Here is a 25,526-nt window from a genome sequence, read left to right as displayed (position 1 = left end):
CCCACCCGCGGCGCCCCGCTCCGTTGCGGCGGCCGCAGAGCAGAGGGGCGCATGCGCATGAGTGGCTCCGTTCCCCTCGCTCCCTCCCTTCCCGGTAGGTCGATAGGCGCATGCGGGCGGGGAGGCGGCGGCGGCCGCGTTCCCCTCCGCCTTCCCTTGGCGCATGCGCACGGCGCGGCTTTGGAAACAGCCAGAAGGGGCGGGGGAGGAATGCGTTGCTGCAGGCACGCCCGGCGCGGGGGGCGGGGCCGGGGTCAGCTGACTCGGGAGGCTGGAGCTGGGTGACGGTTAGCGGCGGCCGTCGGAGCAGTAACGGTAGCGACGGCGGCGGTGGCCTGGCGAGGCGGAAGGCAGGGTCTCGGCCCGAGGGAGGTGCTATGGCGACCACCGTCACTACTCAGCGGGGCCCGGTGAGTGCTGCCGGGTGAGGGTCAGCTTCAGGGGCCTCCGAAGGTTGTCTCCGGTTCGTGGTCGCCACTGCACCGCGTCGGGCCGGCTTGGACCCTTCTGCGCTTCGGGTGCTGTGCCGTCCGCCCCCCCCGGCCCTCCCGCCTCCGCCCGGCTCCTGCCAGTGGGCCTCGGTGGGAGGGTGACTCACCTTTCTCGTCTCCCTCCCTTCCCCCGCTCGCGGCCCGTGGCAGAGGGGGGAGAGGAGAGGAAAGATTTCTCCTTCTCCAGACTGCCGTGATGAGGGCGGGGGGAGGAAGGGGAAAGTCTGCCTCTTCTGGTCCTCCGCCTTGCGAAGAGGCTTTGAGAAAGGGGAGGGGAAAGTCCTTCCTGTCTGCGTGTAGGGCTTGGAGGGACTGTTCTGCCCGTGCTTTCTCGAAGGGCCTTCCAAAGGAGGGAACGGCTTAAACAACTAAAGCTAAGCCTCTTCCTCTTTGAAGCGGAGTAGAGCTTTCTATGTTCGTGGTTCGGCTGGGCAGATTCAGGTAGCTGTCTCTGGAATTGCCACCTGGAAGCTGGAACGTGAAACGTGCTGAAAGACGCGTTCAGTGGTAGTATGTAGGCGTGTGTGTTGGGGAGGAGCTGAGCAGTCTTAAAACCAATTTAACAGTCTTCTAGGAGTTAGTGTTGATAGCTTATTGGGAATGTGTTATTACCGAGTTTTGCCCTGGAATAATCTTGCCCCACACCGGGGTGTTGTGCTGCATGGTGTATAACTCTGCGGTATAACATCAGCTCTCCACTGATGTGCTGTTCCTGTCTGGGAGGATCTGGTAGTAATTAACAGTACGATGTTGCTCTGCAGATGAAGTAAGACTTTCTTAATCAATTTAAACTGCTGCATTTTATTTCCTACAAACAGCTACTTTTGTGTGTGTGTGTGTCTGTGCAGTCTTGATGAAAGACCAGAGGAGTGAATTATTAAACTGCTAATTTTGAAAAACTGCATCGCTGTTTGTTTTTATTTCATGACAGTAATATTATATGATCATCAACTTAGTTCCGTACAGTGCCTTATTTGCTGGTCCTCCAGAATAGATTCCTTCTACAAAGGATTGTGATGATGGTTCTGTTGTTGGAATAAAAGTTTTAAGTGGAGAATAAAGGTAAAAAAGTGAATTAAGTTTCTTGTTGTCTCTTGATGGTATCACGAAAAGACAATGACTGCTCTTCTGGTTGAATCTGTGGTGAATTAGGTAGTTGCTATCCCCAAAGGCTTGGTGTTTGAGAGTTGATGGTGTGATTGCATGCAAATAGAATTCTGTTGATATGTAACAGGTTTTATTCAAAACAGCTCAAAATAATTTAAATACCTGAAAAATAGTCAGAGTTTGTTTAAAAGTAACTTCATTTCTAGTTATTGGTTAGTCTATGTTTGGAGAAGGCTGGGGAGATTGAGGGAATTGATGTGGGAGTAGGGATAGAAGGAACTGGTAACAAGCTAAGTGGTTTGGCTAAAGCTGAACAGTAGGCCTGATTGCAGGCCTGACTTGTGGAGAGATGAAACTGTGCAGGTATTTCTATCTCTGAAATGGAGTGGCATTTCTTTTTGGGAGAAGTTTTGCTTGCCTGTTGTGCTAAACACCTTGTTGGTATTGAGTGGAGTACTTTCAATATCTGCTAGTTTTAGATTGGTGAAATCCTCTTCTTGGGCTGAGGCAAGATTTTAGTGAGAACCTTCTTGGACATGGCTATAATCTTGCAAATATTTGAATATTGTAACTGCCTAGTCTTTCTTAAATGTTTTAAAGGAACTGCTTATCAATGCTTAGAATGTTATTCTTTTAGATGTCTTATTTTAGAATTACCCAGATACTCCTGTATAATCTCTTGGCAATCTTTTGTTCCTTAAAAATTATTTAAGCCTGACAAATACAAAGGTGTATGATGATTTATCTTGTAAAACTTTGGCTTTCTGGTTTTTGGTTGTTTTTTTCTTTTTTTTTTTTTCTTATGAGTTCCTAACACTGTTGTGCATGCTTTTCTTCCTTGTCTTAACCACTTTACAGATCTTAATGTTTTCAAATGAATGAATAAATTATGCAATGTTAAGCTGCCATTCACAGGTGAGGATGTACATGCCAGCCTTTCTTAATTCTCTCTAGAGTGGAAGATACAATTCTACTTGTTTCGTATATATACAACTGCATTACAAATGAATAGCCACTAAATGGTGCTAAAGGATTGGGAAACATTTTCTCTTTAGTGCTGCAGAGAACAGTTCCTGTCTCTGTTTGAACTGGCAAGAAAATATTCAAGGTTGTTTCATGCAGGTGAGAAAATTAAGTATGTTACTATACTGTTGCCAGTCTTGTTCTTACACCTGTGCTTTCTAGTTTATGATGATGCTTATTTGGTGAGTAATTAAAATTTCTGATTGCTGTTTAGTTTTTCAGATGAAACAGAACTGGAATTTATCCTGTCTCTTACTGGTAAATATTCTGCTAGAATATAGATTTCTCTGGCTGTTTTCAGGATGTTATGGAATTAGTATGTTTTCACATTTTGTGATTTTTTTTGAGAACAAAACAACTTTGAAATCTAAACTATTGCTGAATATATAAAGGCTGCTAAATGATATCTTTTCCAAGTGAGAGGTATTAATAAACAGTTTGATCAGGCTTCAAGTTAAGTCTGAGACACCGAAACCTCTTACTTGTGATTCTTTAGCTAACCAAGCACACCCAAAATTCATATCAGTGATTATTCATCATGCTGGCAAATATGTCAAGTCCTCAAAAATTAGATCAAGTACCAAGCTAGTACTGCTTAGATTTCTGCTTCTAATTTCCCTAATAATGACTACTACAATGATTGGAAATCTTCTAATGGGTAGGCTATATATATGATTACTTCTGTCTTCTTGTCCTAATACTGTCCTTTAACCGCTTAAGTCTTGTCTCTGATTTTACTTCAAGTTTTGTCTTGACACTCTTCAAAAACTGGATATCTTTTCCTGAATGAAAGTGACAAAGAAGCAATTCCTGTTTGTATTGTCCAGTATTGATACGTTACGCTGTCACCCGAGCAATTTTGAATACAAAGTCCCATTACCAAAATAATTGGTTGACAATTCCGAGTATAATTGAGTATTTTATTAGGTATTTTGTTTCTTAATAAAATGTGGATATATGTAGTATTAAAATCATGATCTGTGAAGGTGGAAATTTCATAAAGACGCATTGTTGCAATCAATTTAGATTTCAGAAGTTGTTTAAGAGGTTGAGGGAGTAAGATGTCATTGAGTGTTTCTATGCAACATGTGAATTAATTTTTAAGTGCTGTGATCTGATCTCTGGAGCATGTTCTTTTGACAGAAAATGTTGAGGGCAGCATTGGTAATGCTTTGAAGTTCTTACTCTGTAACAGGTAAGAGAAGTACCTTAAGCCACTAAGTGGCTTATTTTCCATTGCATCCAATGGTATTTTCTTTTAACCAAAACTTGGAGGAAAGAAAGATCTGTACCAGTATGTCTAATGGTAGAATAGAAAAAAAATCAGAAGTCTGTTCCTAGAATTGATGGCAATTATCCTTCTCCTTAATGCTAATCCCAATGTGAATTCATGGGTTTCCTTATTTTGAGCTGTTTCTATGACTTTTCCTGATGTTATTCCTCTGTTAAATTGAGTGTGGACCAAATCCACGTAGCTCAAATATGCTATAAATTCTTCTTGAATTTGAGATTTCTATGGACACTCATTCTATCTTTAATTTTTAACTCACATTTATATACAACAGTTCCCGCCGTACTTAGCAGGAATTCAAATTATTGTTTTAGTGAAGAAGGGAATCTTTTTTGATTGTAATCAAATGGTTAGTGTTGACTTCTGCTGTAAAACCAAATTTTTTTTTCCTTTATTAACAGTTTTGCTTTATCACTGTGGAATGTATTTTGCAAATATTTAAATATTAATGTCTTGCACAACTTTTAGATGTGCTGGGAAAATCCAGAGGCAGTAGCTCGTGGCAAAATATTTAGCCAAGACTAAATAAAGGGGGTGTACTTGGAAAGGGAAAATACTATTAAGGTGATGACTATAGAATCTTTGATTCTTTCCAGGTAGACATGTGGAAGTAACGAAAGTAACAAAGTAGTTGGGTAATTTCTGGCAACAGGAAAAAATCATAAGAACAAGAGAAGAAATGTCTGGTACCTTTCAGTCCATGACACTTTTTTATTTTGGTGACATTAAAAAAACACCCCACCCCCCCACCCCCCAAAAAAAGAAAAACAAAAAAACCAGCAAAAAATCTCCAAATGTAATAAACTTAATTGCTGTTATATTCTTTCCTTTGTCCATCCCTAAACTGAAATTCTGAAGTATAGCCTTTGACTACAGTTCTACAGGAATTTAATGGGGGATGTGTCATGCTATAATGTGAGCTCTCTAGAATCATAGAACAGTTCAGGTTAGAAGGGATGTCAGGAGGCCATGTAGTCCAACCTCTTGCTAAAAACATGGTCAGTTTTTAATTCAGACCAGGTTGCTCAGGCCTTTGTCCAGCAGGATCTTCAAAACCTTTAAGGTGAGAGTTTCTGCAGTCTTCCTGGGCAATTTGTTCCTATCTGTAGTTGTCCTTGGGGTGAATTTTTTTTTTTCCCCCTCCATATTTCATGTCAAACCTCCCCTGTTTGACTACTGATGTCTTCTTTCTTCTTGCCTTGCATCTCAGAAGAGAACCTTGGTTTTCTTGATGACCTCTTCATAGATACTGGAAAGCTGCTACAAGGTGCATCCCAAGTTTCCTCTTCTCTTAAATCTTCAGCCTGTTCTCACAAGTCTTGTGCTACAGCCCTTTTCATGGACCATCTTGGTGGATCTTTGCTGGGCTCACTCAAGTTTATAATTTTTCACGTACTGCTGGGCCCCAAACAAGTTGCAGTATTCCAGATGTAGTCTAATGAGTGCCAAGTAAAGGGAAACAATCGCTTTCCTCAGCCTACTGGCTAGGCTTTTGTTCATCCAGTGTAGTACGCTGTTAGGCTTCATTGTTGCGAGAGTGCTCTGCTTGTTCATGTTTAGCTTGCTGTCCACCAGGACCCGCGTGTTTTTTCTCTGTAGCGCAGCAGCACTGCCAGTTGTTCTCTAGTCGGTACCGGTGGCAGGGATTTTTCTGTCCAAAGTACAGGACTTTGCACTTGTTATTGCATTTCATGAGATTCCTGCCAGTGAATTCTTCTGTCTCTCTGGTTGTTGGTCCTGTCCTCAAGTATACCAGCCATTCTCCCCTAAATTTGGTGTCATCCTCAAAAGTGTTAAGCATACGTTTCTGTCTTCACCTCTGATAAGGAAAAATATTAGACACATAAGTTAGTCTCAGTACAGACCTCTGAGAAATGTTGCTTTTAACCAACCTCCAGTGTCATTAACCGCTGAACTTCATCTTCTGAGCTCAGTGACCCAGCCAGTTTTTCATCCATCTGGTGGCCCACCCATTTTGATTGTAATGACCCAGCTTTGATACCTACTACTCTCTCCTTATTCACAGATTCTAATAATTTTATTGTAGAAGGCAGTTGGGCTCGTTAGGCTTTTTTTTTCTTTTTAAAGCCTCGGTAAAGGCTGGCTATTCCTAGTCCTTGTGTTTTCCTTTGTGCATCTAGAAGTGGCTTCCAGAAGGACTTGCTCTATGAATTTCTTAGCAACCAAAGTGAAGCTGACCTGCCTGAGGTTCCTCAGGTCATCCTTCTTGCTTTCTTGAAAGCTGGGTATGAGATTTGCCTTTCTCCAGTTATAGGGGACTTCCTCTAATATGCATGACCTTTCAAAGATGATGAAGAGTAGCCTTGAAAAAATATCAGCTAGATCTTTCCAGGACCTCTGGATGCATCCTATCTGGTGCCAATTTTTATTTTAGTGTGCAAAACATAGAATAACAGTTCAAAATTCTCTCTCATTCACTCACTCTTTTTTTTAAAAACAGTACAACCATTTAAAGGAGAAGTCAGAACTTTTTTGGCAGCTAGGTGTTTAAAGCTCTTTAACATGAAACTTCTTTGAAAGCTAGTATCAGAGTTTCTTGGTAATTGCTAGTGTGGAAACTTTAGGGTTCCCTGAATGTATCATGTCTGGGCTTAGGATTCTGTAAGTCAGGGCATTTGTGGTTGTTCTTGGCTCTGCATTCCCTTTCCCTCCCTTCTGTAGGTACCAGTACTCACATGATCAGTTAGTGAGGTAAGGATCCTGATGACTTCCCTTCCTCTTCACTTTACCTCCAACCCTTCTTTCATTTTCTTCTGAGCAGCCCTCTGCACTAGCGTACTTTTACAATTGCCTTGGCACCTTTTAATGTTGCACAAGAAATTGAGGTGAAAACAAATGGGAAGGTGACTGAGACAGCCCAGTCCTAAATTAGCTGGAATAGCTGTAGAACATCGTGCTGCCTTTAATTTGAAGAAGTTGAGATGCAACTTTTATACATGTAGTGTTTCACTTTGAAGATCCTCGAAACTAGCTCTTAGGTGGTTTTAGCAGATAAGAAGGGCAGTATTATTGTTTCTAGATAATTCATATTTTTGATATGCAATGCTGTCAATAAAGTTTATTGGGAAGTAATTACAAGGCAGGCTTATTTTTTATGAATGCCTGCTCAGCATTTGTCTTCCTAATTGTATGTCTATCATAGCACTGTCATATTGCTGTCTTGCTTGAAAAGAGAGTTCTAGTAAAATTAAAATGTTAAATGGAATTAATTTTTTGTTCTACAGTTAGTGGCAGAGCAGCTTTGAATTTCACATTCTTCCTTAGATGTTGTTATAGTAGAGGGAAGTGCATTTGTTTTAAAAGTGGGTGTTGAGTAGGATCAGTGATACAAGCTTGTAATTTATGTTCTCCTTGCTTTAAAAACAAAGGCTGTGGTTGAACTCTGGTTATGTAACTTTGTATTTTTTGATTCAGGTTTGGAGGTGACAATTACGTGCCTGCTTTTAAATGCTTTGAGGAAGACATAAATTAGCCTATTTTCTTTACAGATAAAAAGATTGCACATTACTGATTTGTCTCCATCAATATGGAATCAACTGATAATTAGCATAAGAACTTACTGAGTAGTGTATTTTCCTCAATAAGCATCTCTCCTAGATATTTTACTGAATATATCCCAAGGACCTGTGTACCAGATGTCAGAGCTGAACGTTTAAGGTGGGAGTGTATGCATCTCCTGTTCTCCACTCTTCCTTTTGGAGGGGTTTACCACTTGGATCTTTTGAGAATGTAGTTACACTAGCTGTTTTCAGTTCCTGTATATGTCTGCTCTTCCAGGATAAGAATGTAGCTTTGTGTGAGATAACTGAATGACCTAAAATCAGCTTAGAAGCTGTAAGAAAACTTTGGTCTCCCTTACAGATTTTGTTTGTCCCTTTTGGACCTCAGTACAGAGACTAGTTTATGCATTTCATTTTGGAGCAGTATTTGGGTGACTTATAATAGCTTTCACTTTTTAAATTTTATTTTTAGACTTGTGTTGTGAATTAATCAGACTTTCCAATATCCATGTTAAGATGGTGGAGACAAAATATGCTATCCTGTTTTCTGAGAAGTTGACAGAGGGAGCTTACATATATGTCAGGGCTTCAGCCACCACTTCTGACTGTGGGAAATCTTTATGATGTCTATTCTTAGGGATGCTAATAATAACAGATTTGAAACTTCCTGGAGGTAAAGGGTTGGAGGGGACCTGCTGTGTTGTAAATGCCTTTGCCTTGCTAATTCTGGTGCCATTTCAAATCTTTCTTAAACGGATTATGTTTTATTTTAAAACTAACTCCTTTTTTTATAACATGTATTCTAATGAGAAGACCTGTTTAATTTCCAGCCTAACTTAAATAAGCTTTCTTTTAATATTAGCACTATCTTTTAGCTTAGTCTTCTCACTTTCTGCCCCCATTTTTCCCCCCACTTTTTAAAACTTAAGCTACTTAGGATCTTAATTGTAAACTTTTAAGATGCTTGTAAGCAAAACTGATTCCCCCTTCTCCCTCCCTCCCAATAGCCTAGCAGCAGGCATTCAGTACTTCCTCCTTAGCTTTTTTGATAAACTTCCTTTCTGGCATGTAACACCTAGTGTTGCCAGGATCCTGAGGCTCTCAGATAGCAATAGTCACACAAAATGTGATTTGGCAAGAGCTGCAATTTCTATCTCTAAGATGTAATCTTGACATGCAGGTGCTGTCTAATCTTCAAAAGCTATGTCCTAGAGGCCTGTTAACTTCTTAAGTTATGTTCTGTAGGCATGCAGCTGTCAGATATACAATTGAGTAATCTTGCCTGGGATTGCAGCATAAGAATTTGCGCTGTCTTCTGTCTTGATGCGGTGGACAGTTCTGTATTAAATATGTAAGCAACTCTATAGACAACAGATATGTAAAGCTTAATTACAAATTTTCTATGCCACTTTATTTGCCTTTTAAAATTTATTATTACAGTATGCTTGTTATTTTAATGTGATGATCTCTCTAAATGAGTTATTGATAATGTTCACTGAGCATTTAAAACCTGGAAACAACTTGAGTTGTTGAATTGACAGTAATAGAATTGACAAGTAATAGGTAGAAGCTTTCCTTTCTTTTACTGTAAAGCTAACAGGAAATACATGGTAACTGCTGATTCATATTGGCACGTGTGATGGAGTGCCTCTAGTATTTTTCAGCTTTGAATTTTTTTGGTCATAGTTCTTTCTTGTGATAGACCAGATTTTTAATTTCTCCATTATTGTTTTGAGTATGGTGGAATTTTGTCCCCAAATTGTCCCCAAGGTTAGTTGCCCGCCAGCTGTGTTTAATATTGGAAAAGCATTAGGGCATCTGTGTTATGTTGAAGAATTCTTAGTTATGTTGAATAATTTGGTTCATAGGAAACATGGACTTTATGATCTGTGTTGAAGGTGACTGTAAAAGTGAGCCTTTCAAATGAAAGCAGTGTGCTGTGTCTTGTCACAGGGATGATTGGATGCAACATGAGTGGTGAATAAGTGAAAGAGCTGGGTGCTATCAGATGTCATATGTGAATGGGATGTAAAACTGGGTAGCTCTGACTTTTGCATGGATTACTAAAATGTTTAGTTGCAGAGCAGCCTTGGCTCTGTATGTCCTACTTTTCTTCAGAGGCTTATGTTGGAAATTAGTGGGTTTGAAAGTGATTATGAGAACATTCCCTACGTGAGTTGGCAGTTTTGTCATTTAATTAGTTCTTTGTTCATGCTGTCAAAACTAGACTAAGTTCTGCTGAACGTTTTTGCTAAGCTTTTCTTTGATTTATATTCTTCTCTCTTTTTCATTATGAAAGTGGAAGACTTAAGTTTGGTTTTTTTCTTTTTCTTTTCTTTTTTAAGGTATATGTTGGTGAGCTTCCTCAAGATTTTCTTCGCATTACTCCAACCCAGCAGCAACAGCAAATCCAGCTGGATGCCCAGGCAGCTCAGCAGCTACAGTATGGAGGACCAATGGGTACAGTAGGCAGACTCAGCATTACTGTAGTACAGGTATAAATTGTACCATATTTGTACAATTAAGTAATTGTAATTAATATTAATACAAATAATCTTTTTTGATCAGTGGCCACAAAAAGATTTTGTCTTGGAATTCAAGTTACTAAATTGCTTGTATATAGGGAGAGAGTAATTTTTAAAATTTTTGTAGCTTGCTGGTTCTGTACATCAGCGTTTTGTCCAGTTTCATGTTTCAGAGCTGCATTGTGCATGGTGCAGCAGTGTTCTGTAAACCTTGCTATTATAGCACATAATCAAATAAACTCATGGTTTTTTTACAATGAACAGGTTTCTCTAACTTCTGTTAAGAATGCTTCCTATAAAGACACTTAATATGAAAGACATTAGCAATTTTGAGAATATTGTAGGGAACTGCAGTTGAGTTACATATTTTTCTTTAAGTGACTGCTTTGTTCCATTGCATTTCCTCTAATGCATTTGCTGTTTTTCCTAGTGTTTTCTGTAGGCTTTCTTATTTATCACAAGTGTTTAGTTCTAGCTCTTTATTTTCTACTTCTTTTCCCTTGTTATCCTTTCTTTTATCTCTTGGCAGTACTGTATTACTGCATTCATTATGCATAACATTTCAGGTTTTAAAACTTGCCTGTCTTAACACAATTCTGTTTATCTATGTTAGCATACCAGATGTCCTTCATATTAAATTAACACACTTCATCTATTTACAAGTGCTGTTTTCAAGTCATTCTCTAAAAACAGACCAAAGTGGTATTTAGCCTCAAATTTAGCACCAAGCCAGGAATAGTATGCATATGGTTACAGCTTCCATGGTGAGGTCCTTATTGGGGAGTAAACCTATATAGGGTCTCTCGGGGAAAGAGGCACCAATCCTCCTTCCTTTCTATGTCTTTCGCTGGTCAGTTTGCTCCTTCACAGCCAATATCCTTCCTTTGCAAACTGGGGATAATGCTTTCTCAAAGTTTATTACTTCTAAGATCTAGACACTTGAACTCATTCATTGCATTCAGTTGCAGCCCTCTTTCTAGTTCTGATGAGTTTCCCAATCTGTGTCCAGAGAGTGTAAGATTGGAAACCTCTTCTGCAATTTTGAACAGCAGAAAAATGTTACCACTTTTGAAGCATAGTGGAAGAAGCTTTATTATAATTTTTTTCCAGAGCTAGGAATAGATGATTCAGGTTAAACCTCAGGCCTATAAGGAAACAAAACATTTATCAAACAAGATGCTGTGTCTCAACTCTCTTGCAGTTTCTAGCGACTTGTATGCTACTCCATAGGTTGTTCATCTTTGGCTATTTGCTTGCAGAGCTTAAAGTACTTTTTGTCACAGGATGTTGATCCAATCAGTATAGATGGTAGAAGTTCCTGGGGCAGATAAGGGGGCAGACAGTACAGTGTTTAAGTAGGAGTTTTGTATCTCACTTTGAGTGGCTATGTACAGAAACATCCATATTCCTGTTTGGATGGTTGAACTGATGGAGTTGATACCGGTCTTTATCAGGTTCAATCCTCGTTTATTTTTAGGTGCTTGTGTAGACAAGAAAAAAAAACATTTATCTTGCTTGAAGAATAAAACCTGTTCTTGATGCCATGTCTGTAAGTTAACCACTTGTTATAGAATCACAGGGTAGTTGAGGTTAGAAGGGACCTCTGGAGTTTACTTAGTCCAAACCTCGTCCCACTGCTACCTCCTCCCTGACCCCCGCCAGTCCCTTAATCAAGGATTAAGGAGGATGTTGTATACGTGGAAAGGCTGAGAGAGCTGTGGATGAGATTCCCCCAAAGACTTTTCCCTGAGTAGTCCCTGCCATCAGGTTTTTATGAAGACGACGCCTGGGCTCTTTTCAGTGCTGTCTAGAGGAAAGACAAGAGGCACAGTGAGCACAAATTGAAATACAGCTAGCTCTATTTTAAATATATAAAAAATCTTTTTACTGTGGGAATTGTCAAGCATCAGAACAGGTTGCCCAAAGGGCTTGTGGAGCTGTGGAGACACTCAGAACTTGCCTGAGCATCTGACTGTGTTTTGAGTGGGGAGCTTGGACTAGACAATCTCTAGGGGTCCCATCTACCTTCAGCCGTTCTGTGATTCTGTGAAACCCTTAATTGTTAGCGGCCCTTTGCTGGACTCATTCAAGTATGACTATGTCTTCTACTAGGCAGCCCAGAACTAATGAGAACAGTACTCCAGATATGGTCTTCCCAGTGCTGAGTAGAAGGGATCATCTTCCTTGACCTGCTAGCTGTGCTTTTCCTAATGCAGCCCAGGATGCTGTCTGTCTTTGCTGCAAGGGCACATTGCTAGCTTATTTCTAACTTGGTGTCCACCAAGACACCCAGGTCCTTCTCTAGAAAGCTGCTTTCCAACCAGTTAGCCCACAGCCTATAGTCATGCATGTGGTTATTCCTCCACAGGGGCAGAACGTTGCATTTTCATTTGTTGAACTTTTAGATTCCTGTCTGTGCAGTTCTCCAGCCTGTCAAGGCAGTACGTACTCCCTCTGAATGGCAGTACAACCCTGCGGTGTCCCCAGAGATAGTCTTCTGTACCTGTCTGGGAGTTTATGCAAGAATGCAGCAGGAGTCTTGGCTGCATATTGAGGCAGGTGGCATTCCGGTTAGGAGACTTGTCATGGCATAGTTAACCTGTGGAACATGAAAAGCTGGTTGAAGTCTTTTGTGTTTAAATATTTGTTGATAAAGTATGTAGAGCAGCATGCCTTAATTCTGTTACTAATAAACTGGTGGAAGATCAGAAAATGTTTTGGGGAAAGTAATTTACTGCTTTTTTTTTTTTTTTTTTTTTTTTTTTCTTGCAGATATAATGGACTAGTGGTGAGTTTGTCTAAGGACAGTTGATTGTGTCCTCTTAAATTACTAGGCAGAGAATTTATAGGCTCTTTTTTCTTTTGGTGAAGTTTTATGATAAACTGCTTAATCTTGGGACTTCAGAGTTTAGAGAGTGCATAATTTAGGTGCCAGCTTTCCTACTTTAGTTGTTAAGCCCACATTTACAAGAAACAGTTTGAGACCTTTCTCACTAGCTCTAATGTATGAATTACTGAACCAGCATGTGCCCTGAAGGAGAAAAGGGCTTTCCAGGCCAGAGCTGCAGCCATTGTGACTAACTTATGCAAGTCTCAACTGTTCCAGTTCTTTAAATGTCCTGTAGGTGGGAGGCATCCTAGGCACCATATTTTGTCACTTGTCTTGCTATAAAAAGAACTATAGGCTGCTTAGTACAGGCCAGAGAAACAGCATCTCCAAAAAGTCCGATTTCTACTTTGGCGTAGCTATGCAACAGTACTCAGTGTTGTCTTCAGGACTGTCATCAACTTGTTTTGTTCTATTCTTCTGGTGTTACAGCAAAAGTCTGTTGGATATCTTCTGATTCTATACAGCACCTGCTTTTATAGTAACGTTGAACTTAAGTTGCCCACTGAATTAAGTAATGTCAAATGCACACACTGAATTAAGTAAGTTTTTTAACCACTTGGAAAAGTATGATCTAGATTTTTACCTCAATTGAACTGCTTTTGCAGTTTATGCTTTTATATTGTGTGATGTTCTTGAAGCTACTGGATTTCTGTAATTCATCCTTTAAAAGTACTTCAGTGAAAGAAGACAGGCTGCTTATCACGTTAAGTTTATAATTGTATATTGGAGAGCAGATACCTAGGCAGAAATTGAACTTGCTACTATTTCCTTGTAATCATGTATCTTTTGGTTTGGTATGAAGTAACTTATTTTAGCTATGGCAAAGATGTGTATATTCTACAACAGACAGGTTAAAAAGAGGTTCCCTTTTCAAGTCTCGTTTGAAAGCCAGACATTTGGCTTATGTTTTAATCTGAATGCTGTTTGTCTTGATCTTTTTTTTTCCTTCTTGTCTACCTCATAATTGAATCTAGTCCTTTGTTCAGTATTTGATTCTGTTGTGAACTAATAGTAATTAACTTCTCAAGTTAATGTAAATATTATACACTTACAGGCCTTCTTTTCTTTACAGGCAAAACTGGCAAAGAACTATGGAATGACCCGCATGGATCCATATTGTCGGATACGGCTGGGGTATGCTGTGTATGAAACTCCAACAGCACATAATGGAGCCAAGAACCCCCGCTGGAACAAAGTTATTCAGTGCACTGTTCCCCCGGGTGTGGACTCTTTTTATCTAGAGATATTTGATGAGGTCAGAACTGCTGGATTTTTTTTTTTTTATATATATATATTTTATTTATTTTTTTCCCCTTCCCCATCTCCTGTTTGGACTGAGGTTTGGGTGAAATCTTGCAAAAAAGGGTTGAGTTGCCAAAGGCTGTTTCTTAGCTGTGCTCTCTGGGAGATGGCGAACATTTTTCAGAATCCCAAGAGCAGCAATGCATAAGGCTTCACTCTTCCCCAAGAATGTCAGAACTGTTACTTTTCCTTTGGTAGCTGATAAGGGGCATTAGCAGGGTTCCCTGCAAAGGAAGAGAAGCAAAAATGTCTGAGTGGTGTTTAAGCTCCTCTTTGCTATCAAAATGCCCTGCATCTTATATTCTGTACTGTCCCTATTAAAAATAGCCTATTTATACCATACTGTTTTACTCAGAAATTCTTCAGTGTTGTTCTAACCCAGGAGGAGCTTGGAAGCTTTCCCAAGCTCGGAAATGCTGAGAATAAAACTATCAAATATAGACTGTGTGTAGTCGCTAGGATTTATTAGCAGAAACTAAGAAGCTACAACTGAGGCTAAAGTCTGTGGTTTGCCTTTTTTTTTTTTTTTTTTTCCTTTTTCTGCATCTCTTATTACTGTGTGTAGTAAAACTTGACATGGCAGCAGCTGTGTGGTCATTATACGAGTGAGGCTTTTGGATGCTATTTTGTGGGCTTAGATGATTGGTTGAAGTGTCTGTTTCATTGCTGCAACTGGGGTGGCAGATCAGTACTTGTGTCTGCTCTTGAATTACTGGAGTTCACAGCCTATTGTAGTAGTGTAAACAAGCTGTTTACATTCATTTAATGGCCTCTGATATGATGTCACTAGATTCACACAGATGATGCTGATATTATGTTGTATTTCTAGAAGTGTTCTGCTTCAGGTTTTCAATTTCTTCTTATTAAATATTTGCAATCAATCTATAATCCCATTTAAGCATCATCCTTGTTGGAAAGGAGATGGTTAAAATATTTACCAACACTTTAGTAGTTTCAAAAGAAATAACTTAAAAAATAAAATTGGCAAAGTGAAATAGCATAAAACTGAAGGAAGCGTTAGTTAAGAATAATTTTAAGATTTTTTTTTTTAGGATAATTAACTTGATAATATTTTTTAAATTGTATTCCAGCGGGCCTTTTCAATGGATGACCGCATCGCTTGGACACACATTACAATTCCTGAGTCTCTGAAACAAGGAAATGTGGAGGATGAATGGTACAGCCTGAGTGGAAGGCAAGGTGATGATAAGGAAGGAATGATTAATCTGGTTATGTCATACACGGTAAGCCAAGTTTGAGATGGGAGGAGGAAGGGGGAGAGAAGCTTCCTAGGTAGTGGGAAGGAGGTATTTTAGATTGAAGTAGGAGTTCCATTGTACCTTGCTGGGTGTTCGTGTGTGTTAGCATTTAAAATAATTATACTTAACTTTGGGAATAGCAGTTAAAAATATTAGTTAAGGCAGTGAATACTTTTTGGTGAGTTGGTAAATGGGTATTTATTTATCTGGCTTTGCAATTACAAAAATTCAGCTTATTCCTGTGCTAATAGAAGTATAAAAAAGAAATCCTCAGTCAAATGGTCCATTGCAATTTCTAATTTAATCATAATAAATTAAAAGCTTTGTGGAATCTAACAGTAACTTCTGTCCTAAATCTTTAGCAATTCATGTCAATTAAAAAGCAAAAATAATGGAAACTCTTCTCTGTCTTGGGTCTTTCTTGGATAGTTTGAATGCTCTTTATGGCAACTTTGTTTTTCACTTCCGTTCTTGTTCACTTGGTGCTCCTGGTCATAAACTGCTGACTTACACTAGTCCATTTAGCAGCTCATGGACTACTCTCTCATCTGTCACCTTTGTCTTAAGTAGCTGTTGGACAGTATGTGCAGCCCTAAATGCTTCATACGACTCTTGTACGTCATCAAAAGTTCCAAGGTGCTGTTGAGTGCACAACTGGGAACAGATGTTCCCTGCTGTTTCAAATTCACATTCTGCCCCACATACGAACAGTTGTTCCATTACCCCTAGGAGAAATGAGTTTGTAATTAACCTTTAAAACTGTCTGCCGATGAATGTACTGCATACAGATTCTCCATAGAGAATTCTCCATAGAGATTCTCCATAGAATCTGACCTTTTAATATTTTCCAGGATCAAACTGAACAGGAATTGTGGTAGTAAAAGGGAATGGTGTTAAGTTGATATTTTGTTTAAAGTACTGGTTTACCTCAGAAATAATTAATTTTAACTAAAACTTGTTTCTAGGAGCAGTATACTGCTTTTAATAAAAATCAGGTTTGCTCTAAGATTTCATTTACGATGAGTATGTTGTATATTTATTTCACAAGAATAAGGAGTAAAAGCTGATAAAACCCATTTTTTAAAATAATTTGCTTCAGTAACGAAATTTCAGTGACAAAATTTATCAAACTGTTGCAAAAGGCTACTTTGACATGATGTGTTTATATTCATTTACAGGCAAATTAACTGTCACTTAAAAGGATGGTAGTTCAGCTAATTTGCCAGAGATTTTGCTTAATATAGATTAGCACTTAGTATAGTCATATTGTAATACTGAACATGGATTTGCAATGTGATCATTTGCTTGCAAATACTGTTTTAATTGCTGGTTTAGTGTTTTTCTGTTTCTTGAGTAGTTCTAATCTGTTCTAACCTGTGCTTCTTGTGTCAAGTCTTTGCCAGCTGCCATGATGATGCAGCCCCAGCCAGTGGTCCTAATGCCCACTGTATATCAGCAAGGAGTTGGATATGTGCCTATAGCAGGTATGTTTTCTCTCCTTGAAGACTCTTAAAACCTCCAGATAAAGGGTTTTGCAGAAGTAACTACCAAATTTCTCTTGTTTTTCAGAATGTAAGGGAAGCTATAAATTATTTTGTCCCTAACCATTTTTCCCATGATACATTTTTGGGAGGAGAAGAGTGAGTAAATTAAGTGTAGGTCTGCTTTCAGTCTTGTACCCTGTTTAAGGGAGCTGCGTGAGTTTGATTAAATGGATTAAAATGACTACCAAGTTGGAGCAAGTAGCTTGAAGCCTTCTCTTTTTGAGTATTTATTTTAGACTTAGGTCACTGAATAACTAAATATATAGCAGACTGCACTCTAATATAATGTGTGCTTATTTAAATGGTGGCAATCCATGTGTGAAACTCTTCAGACTTCAGAAAGTGCACCAAATGACTTCTGCTGTCATAACTGCAGCTTAAATAGCCCGTAAAGGGATTGACTCTTCTGTGGTCTTTGAAGATGCTTTGTTGGAGACTTGTTACACAGCATGTGAAATGTGTAGCACAGCAAATGAAAAATGTTAGGGAGCTCTGAGACAGTTACATAAATACATCAAGAAGAGCTAAAGCAGGTATTGTCAGTTCTCTTGGTCTGTGCAAAGTAAGTTTTGGACTTGTATAGAAGGATGTGTTAATTTTGGTTTTGTAATTTTTCTATCAAAGATGAAAAGTTTGAAGTATGTAAATAAGCTTGAATTTGCCCTACTTGGATTACTGATAAGTAAAGTTCAGCTGGGTTTTTTCTGTTTCGTTTACAGCTCTGACAAGCTCCAGTTTGTTGTATGGACATTTATTCAGCAATATCTGTTCTTTTGGGGGAAAACAAGACATAAATTTACATATTTTGAAATTCTTTGCATACAAGTGTATGAACGAGTGATAGAGTGTGTGGGACATAATCACAGTACTAAGGCTGACACAACAAATCAACAAATACTTTTTTTTTTTTAAGACTCAATTCCTGATTGAATTTAAAACTTCATTCTCTGTAACCTCCTTAACAGAAGACTGGATATGTAACTTAAACAATCATATCTCCTGTTTAATTTTTATAGAGTTAAGTTAGAGCGAAAAAAAAAAAAAAAGTTTGGTTACATACTTTATTCCCTGATGAACACATGCCATTTGCTTCATTTAAAGTGCTTTTATCTCTATAGCTTAATTCTCAGGATTTAAGTCTTGCTTGCTTTGCCAGTGAACTAGTTTCAACTTGTGTGTGCATCCTGAAGTGTGATTCCATTGTGGTAAGCCAGACTTCTGTGTAGATTTTCTGTGTTTGAATTAGATGCCATATCTTTTTTGCTTGTAGGTTCATCACATCCCTATAGACTGAAGCAGTTAGCAAACTTCAAATATAGTTATCTTTTGTATGGTTAAAAGAAAAATGATAGCTGGGGTGGTACATATAGCAATGTAATAGAAGGTGTGGTAGAATTTCTTGAACAGATCAAAATGAGAATATTTGTATTGCAAAATTACTGTGCCAGCTGGAGTACAAACAGTAGAAATGAATAAGAGACTAGTTTCAGGTATGATTGAAACTAGACATAGAACTGAACAGATAAAACTGATACTAGGCCTTCAAAGCTGAAAAACAAGTACAGTGGTGTATCTTGACAGTCAGATCTTAGTGTTCTGTAAATTTTTTTATCTTGAATATTTTCAGTAAAACTTATTAAATCTACTTGGACAAGTGAAGAAATAACTAACATTTAGCAAATGATAGTAATGCCTGACATTTTAGCATATAAGAATTTGCCTTTATTTAACAATGTTATTGTTCTGTGTGTTGCAGTATTGCCCTTCTGCAAAGACCCAGTGTGCTTGTTTTAATTACTGCTATGATAATCTTCTGTATTAAAAATTCTTCCTGATTGTATGACTTGTGTTTTTAAACCATGGCAAAGTCCCATGCCTCGATTTGAACTTTTCTTTTGCTCTGGGAAAGCTTGAATGTCCTTCCTTGACTTTATAAATGCCAAACTTATTACAAGCCACCTTTGACCTATATTTGATATTTTTTTTTTTAATATTGCTGTGCTTTGTGTTTGCTGTTCTTGAATTTCTGTGGGCAACATCAAAATTTCTCAAAGCACTGAGTTTTAAAGCTTTTGCCTGTTCACTAATCAATGACCCACTCATAGTAATTAGATGGATAGATAGGTTTGGACTTTGAAAGTGACTTGACTTCAGAATACTTTTACTGTTTCATACATTTAATTGTATGGCTTAATAGAAGTAATTTCAAATTATAAAAGGAACCAGTAGTGCATCTTGGAAGACATGGAGTACTGTCAGAATGTTTTCTATATACTGAACTAGATGCTCTTCCTGGATTCTGTAAACTCTTTCAGAAAGGTGCATGCAAACTACTGACCTTCCCTGCCCAGCTGAACTGATTGTATCTTCTGGGAAAACTCTGTTGGTACACTTTCTTTGGAACACTGTACAGGTTTTCTCTCTTCTTGAGACTGCTTCAAGAAGGGCACTGGTAGGAGGACATCAGTATACTCTACAGGAATATGTTTACCTTCTTCCCTTCTTCTTAGTTCAGGCTTTTTACCTACCCAGTTAAATGAGTGTAGTCAATAAGCAAATTCTGTTTTTTTCAGAAGAGTGGGAGAGCAGCACCAAATAGTTTATTACATCTGAAATGGAGGATATTCTGTTGGACAAGACTGTTAGAATCTAAGTCTTATCTATGATGGAGATACAGTGGGTAGAGTAAAATGCTTATCCAGACAGTTTTAACAATTATTTGTTAACTGTCCAAAATAATTGTGCTTTAAAGAGACATGTTGTCAAGTCAAATTTAGCTGTGTCACAAAGGCCAAACTGTTTTTTCTGTAACAGAAAATTTCTGTTCAAAACTTACTATATGTCACTAACCTTCTAATTAAGGTCAAAGCAACTAATCCCTCTCACACTTATCTCTATCGTACAAGCTGAGGTAAATAGTAGCAAGCAGTTAGTCACTGTCGTAAGCAGATGAAGCTTGAAATGCCAACACAAGTAATGTTCTTTTCCCCACATTTGATGGTAGATGTTACAGAGCTGTGATGAGAGCAGAAATAGGATAGAATATTCTTGCACCATGTTAATTAAATTAAAAAGTTTTAAAAATGAAAAACTTCTGACAATAGCGCTAATTGCTACAAGCTATAGTTGCCATAGATGATATATCTATGGATTGGGTTAGGGAAAAGTTGAACTTGTCAATCCTCTTCTAAAACTTGAGTTTATCTACCATCTCTCCCTGTTTCTTTTTCTAAGGATTACTTAATTTAGGGTGTAGAATATTGTGATATAGTAGTTGCTTACAGTCCAAGCTGATCTTCTTGATAGTGTATTAAAAACAGCTAAAAAAAGTTAGTTCAATAAGCAAGCTATATTTCTTACCAGCTAAGTATTTGTGGGGTAAATAGGAAATCTATTTGTAGTCTAACTTATAAACACCTGTGTAAAAAGTAGGTTTAAACCTCATGTGTTTCAGGGCCCTGTCAGAGTCCAGAATATAATTTTTATATTGAGGCAAAGGTGTGTGTATATGTACATTACTCCTTTAGGTGTCTGTATTGAGTTTCGTGGGTTAGCTTGTGATGTTATTGGTATTTGTTCAGCAAACCATGGATTTATGTTGTCCTTTGTGGGCTATAAAATGTAATCCTTGATGCAAACACTTGGTAGCTTACTTATTTTGAAAACAATTCCTCTCATTGTTATTTCTGTAAAAACAGCACACTTAGGAAACTTGTTCAGAGCGCTGAAGCAAATTAGTTGGGACACTGAATCCTAGCAGCATTTAGTTTCTGATATTGGGTAGTTTAGATTTTACCCAATTGCCTCAGTTTATCCTGAAAAGTTTATCCAACTTTCACCTTTCAAAGCTAAATGATTCACTTCCTTTTAAAAATAGATTAATATTTCTTTCCCATGTCTTATTCCTTTCCCCTTGCCCCTTCATTTTCACCTATCTTTAGGGCTTGAGTACTTTGCTCTGGGTAAGTTTCCAAGCTCTTTTCTCACTCCCATCCTCATTGACTTAAGAGTCTTTGCATGAACTCATCTGAACAGCTTTATTTGTTACAGCAGACTGTATCACAAGGTATTGCCACTTGGATGTCATAGTAGAACAATTTAATGCATCTCCTGGAAATCATTAAAGCCCCTCTAATCTGTTGGAAAGTCTTTAAAGGCATCTGCTCAGCTTCAAGCTATAATGATTAAAGTAATTGGCGATAATGGTGTTGAGGGATAAAATGTGATGTTAATAATCTTCTGAAACTGTGGTACGTCAGTGAGCTATTCCAGGTGATAGTACTTGTTTCCTAGAAGAGAAAATTTAATCTTGCAGTTGTTCTGCTACTGCAAGGTTTGGGGAGAAGCAGGTAACGTCATGACTTTTTTTTTTTCTAAACTTGACAGCAAAGAACTTGGTTCTGCAATGACATTGAGAAGACAGCCTGCCTATTGCTGTCTGTTAATCGTCATATAAGCCTTTTTTCAAAATTATAACACTTTTTTTTCATTGGTGTGTGTCTTTCATGCATATACGGTTTAGATCTGTGTCAGGTTAAGCATCTGACTAGAACTCTCAATAGCAAATTATGTTACAGGAAACGAATTTTCCTTCAATTTAGACTTACTTTACTATTACACCTTTGACTCTGAATTGTGCAAAGATATTGTCACATACTTAACTTTGATAAAAGCATTGGTCTTTAATCGAGTATGTTCAGAAAATTCTAGAATTGCTCCTTGTGAGATAAAATGTCATTTCTTGTTGCTCTGAATTTCAGAAAGATGCTGTAAATAAAACTGATGTGGTTGTGGCAACGTATTTGGTATATTCAGAGCAGTGGGATTGTAGAATTTTTCTGTGGGTCCATATGCTTCATTTTTCTAGCAGTTTGCAAAAAAGCAACACTTAAAAAAAAATAATTGAGATGATGGCATGCATATTTTAGCACTTTTTTTTTCCTGAAGCAAATCTCATCAGGACCTATTTGTGTATTTTAAAAGAGGTGATACTGCTTTCTTCCTTTAAATGAAAGAATTTGTGCTGAGAAGGTTCCTGAGTTTACTCTGAAAGGGTCTATGCATGGGACAGAATAATAATGAGTTAAGAAATTAAACATAGGGCACTTGACTGAACAAAAAATTTAAAAAAGTGTGTAATGCCTTGTGTGCAGTTAGAAAAAGTTTACCCTGTTAATTCTGCTTTGCTTCCATTGCTGCTCGTAGCAAATGACTTGCTATTGTACATACTTGTTTCATGCATTGGAATGTCACTGCTTATGCCAGCACGTTTGCCATTGCCATTTCACTGAATTGGAAAACAGTGCTCCATTCTTCTGGTTTATAACACTTACCTAATACCTGAGAGCAACACAGGAGTGTGTAATTCCATTGACAGTGGATTCTTATGTGGTTTAGTTTTAAGTTTTCACCTGTTAGTAAAATGAGGTGCTTGATATGTAAAGCAGCTTTTTACTGAACAGTGATAATTTTGAAGTTTATTATAAGTTTCTCTAATGACTGCATATATATATATATGTATATTTGCTAAATTTCACTGTATAGATCTTTAAGTTTATGCGTAAGTCTTGCTTGCTATTTTGTAAATCAGAAATTATGGTTATTTTTAGCCTGAGTGCGGAACAAAGCAAAAAACCAAGGTACTCTTTAAATTGGTATTTGTATAGCTTGAATGTTGAGTTTCGTGAAAAGTAAGCATTTATCGTGGAGGTATTTATTAAAAATCACTGTGATACTGACTTCCGTTTGTATACAGTGTAGTTGTAGACAGCATAAACTAATTTTAGAACTGTAAGAGCTGAGAAAATGGATTTTGAAAATCATTGGTGAAAAACTATACTATCAGGAAATTTGTCTCTAAAATTGAATATTTAGATTGAAAATACTTCTTGAATACTGCCTGTGCAGATGACGTGTCTTCATAATTACCTTGTTTTGGTGAAAGCAGTAAGAGAAACTGTGTGCTGGTCTTGATTTTTTTGACACTGACAAGACATGGAAACTTTATTGGTAAGCTGTAGGGTGCTGTGGCACTTGAAGTGAGCCTCATGTTTCATTTGGATTAATATTTTAAACTGACCTCTTGTATGGACAGTTCCTACACAACTTAGGCTGATAGCTGGATAATCTTAGGGTGCTGGTGACTTACTGAAGAATATTAGGAAGCTTGTGTTAGAAGTAAAACATAACTTCTATTGCTCTGTTCTTTCAGGTACTTTGCAACTTTATTTTTTGAGGCCATACATCTTTGTTCACCTCTTGTAAATGTCTAGATTGTAGGAAGCATGAGGAATGAGTTGAGGCTTGTTGAAACTACAGAAGAGGCAGTCTGAAATGCTGATGGATGTGATTATTGGGTGAAGTGTATTTGCAGTGCTGGTGAGGACTGCACAGTGGTTTGCCTCCAGGGTGCCCACAAACTCTTGATTCGCCAGATGTTCAAACGCATAGTGCCAGATGGAATTCCAGGGACCGAGTCCAAATGGCATAGTAAGCTCTAGAGCTAAAGTTTAGGTTGTTGCGGAAGAGGCAATAGATATCCTTGGTAGTGGTGTGATGCAGATGGCTGGGCAGAGACATGGTTCCAGTGTGTAGGTAATAAATTTCTGGTGAGAGGGACATTTCTTTAGTTGCCAGCATGAACCTTTTTTAATACATGCAGCCTATACGTTAGACTTAAAGCATCTAGGTTCTTTCTTTGCTTCTAATAAAACTTAAGATGATTACAAGGGGAATTTTAAAATCAAAATTGCAGAACATTGGTAAATATGGAGGTGCTTACAAGTCAGTAATGCATCCCTTCAGACAGGACAGAAGTCCAAGTTGAGGAAAGAAATAGCAGAGTACATTAGGTAAGGTTATGGTTGCAATGCACACAAAGTATATTCAATTACAGTACCTTGTCAGCCAGAGTTGATGTAAGTCAAGATGGGTTTAGCTGATCCAACCTTGAATGTGAATTTTAATATAGCATTTTTAAAGCTTATAGAATAAAAGATAATCACTGAGATGCTAAAATATTTGTACAAGTTAGAATGAGCATAGAGGTTTCTGATGAAATAGTTACAGGTTAAAGAAAATCTTGAAGAGACAAGGTAAACATTGAAATTGCTCTTTGCCCCCCCCCCCCCCCCCTTTTTTTTTTTCCAGGAGACCTTAAGTCTGAATAGAAGTAGTATAATAGTTGCAAGATGTTTGATCACTTAAGTACTTTAGTCATTATGCTAAGAGAGATGAGGCTGCCAAGAGGCACACTTGAAAATGATGTCAGTTATAGATCTGCTTTATGTTATGCTTTTTTGAGCAGTTGGCCAGAATTCGATAGAAGAGAAGCAGCTTTTGATCTACTCCTGAGTAATATATGAAATCTGGTTCAAAAAGTATCTTGTTTTGAAGATGTATAATAGTGGTGATGCAAATAGCTCATCCTTTGTTTAACTTAAGGAGAAGCAATTAAGGTCACATAAAGCAAGCTAAACAGGTGACCTAAAAACTATGTAAAAAAGCTGTTAGCTGCACAAAGTAAATGCATGCCAAATTAAAAAAAAAACAAACCACCCCCCCCCCCCAAAACCCCCCAACAAAACAAACACAAAAAACCCCACACTTGGAGAATCCTAAAAAAATCTCTGCAGTAAAACAGTAAAGTAGGTTTCTGCCCAAAATAGGTAGGCCTGCCCAAATGAGGGGATGTGAGAGAGTTGAATTATATATTAAAACTAAACTGGTAATAAGGTTGGGTAACAAAGCTTTTGAAGATCAAATGTGTAAGGAGTTGAGAACTATTTATTTTAAAAAAGCAGAGAACCTAGAATAGTTTAGGTAATTAAGTGACTATAAAGATGTAAGTATATAAGGGAGTAGAAAAATCCCCCAGTTGGAATGTGAGACCATAATGGAGGGAGGGAGAAAGTGTTTGGTTTTGTCCTCCTTAGAAAGGAATGCTTTTTTTTTTTTTATGGAGAAGGAGCCTCAGATTATAATTTTAGAGTTTAACACTAATTGTTAAGAGGGTCAGTAAGAAAATGCAGGTAAGATAACATTTATTCCCAGTCTTGTACTTTGGATTTTTTTTGCCAAATGCAGTATGTAACCTATTGCTTAATTAGTCTTGCTTTCAGACAACTGGAGGATAGCAAACTGACTTTTTTTTTAAAAACAGTTCTAAAGTAAATGCTTTCCCTATTGTATAAATTGATTAAAACCTATGGAGATTAGAACAAGCTGCTTTAAAACAAACTACTTACTAGGAAAATTTCAGGAAGAGGTGATGTGGTTATGTAGGGAAAGCTCATACCTTAGAAATTATAGGTGTATGAGTATGTGGGTAAGAATGATGTGGCCTGTGTATATCATCTTGTCAGCTGCATTTTGAAAATGATATCAGATGATATTCTGATACAATAAAGGTCCTCTTGTGGTTTAATAGCTATTTTGAAAAGCTGATGAACAGATAAAAATAAGTGATGAGTCATCCCCTAATGGAGGGAGGCCTTTGGTGGGGTGCATCATATTTTTAAAAAAATAATCAAGGGAAGGGGACTAATAGACAATTTGCCAAAACAAAAACTCTT

The 25,526-nt window shown here is 37.9% G+C and overlaps 1 protein-coding gene across 4 annotated transcripts in view; it reads left to right on the top strand.

Annotated features, from left to right (window-relative positions):
- Positions 1-242: 242 nt before the first annotated feature.
- The window catches only part of LOC115351787 (toll interacting protein), a 30,179-nt gene continuing 4,895 nt past the window's right edge, over positions 243-25,526 (top strand). Inside the window, exons 1-6 of one of the 4 annotated variants that reach the window (XM_030038993.2) lie at positions 243-410; positions 9,779-9,928; positions 13,921-14,103; positions 15,242-15,394; positions 16,803-16,893; positions 20,895-20,915. In XM_030038993.2, the coding sequence (XP_029894853.1) occupies positions 378-410; positions 9,779-9,928; positions 13,921-14,103; positions 15,242-15,394; positions 16,803-16,893; positions 20,895-20,915 (631 nt within the window). In that variant the 5' untranslated portion in view covers positions 243-377. The other 3 variants (XM_030038995.2, XM_030038994.2, XM_030038996.2) reach the window with 3 other exon arrangements.

Source organism: Aquila chrysaetos, chromosome 16 (genome assembly GCF_900496995.4).
Source record: "Aquila chrysaetos chrysaetos chromosome 16, bAquChr1.4, whole genome shotgun sequence".
In the NCBI taxonomy this organism is placed as follows: Eukaryota; Metazoa; Chordata; class Aves; order Accipitriformes; family Accipitridae; genus Aquila; species Aquila chrysaetos.
This window is presented reverse-complemented; position numbering and strand designations above follow the sequence as displayed.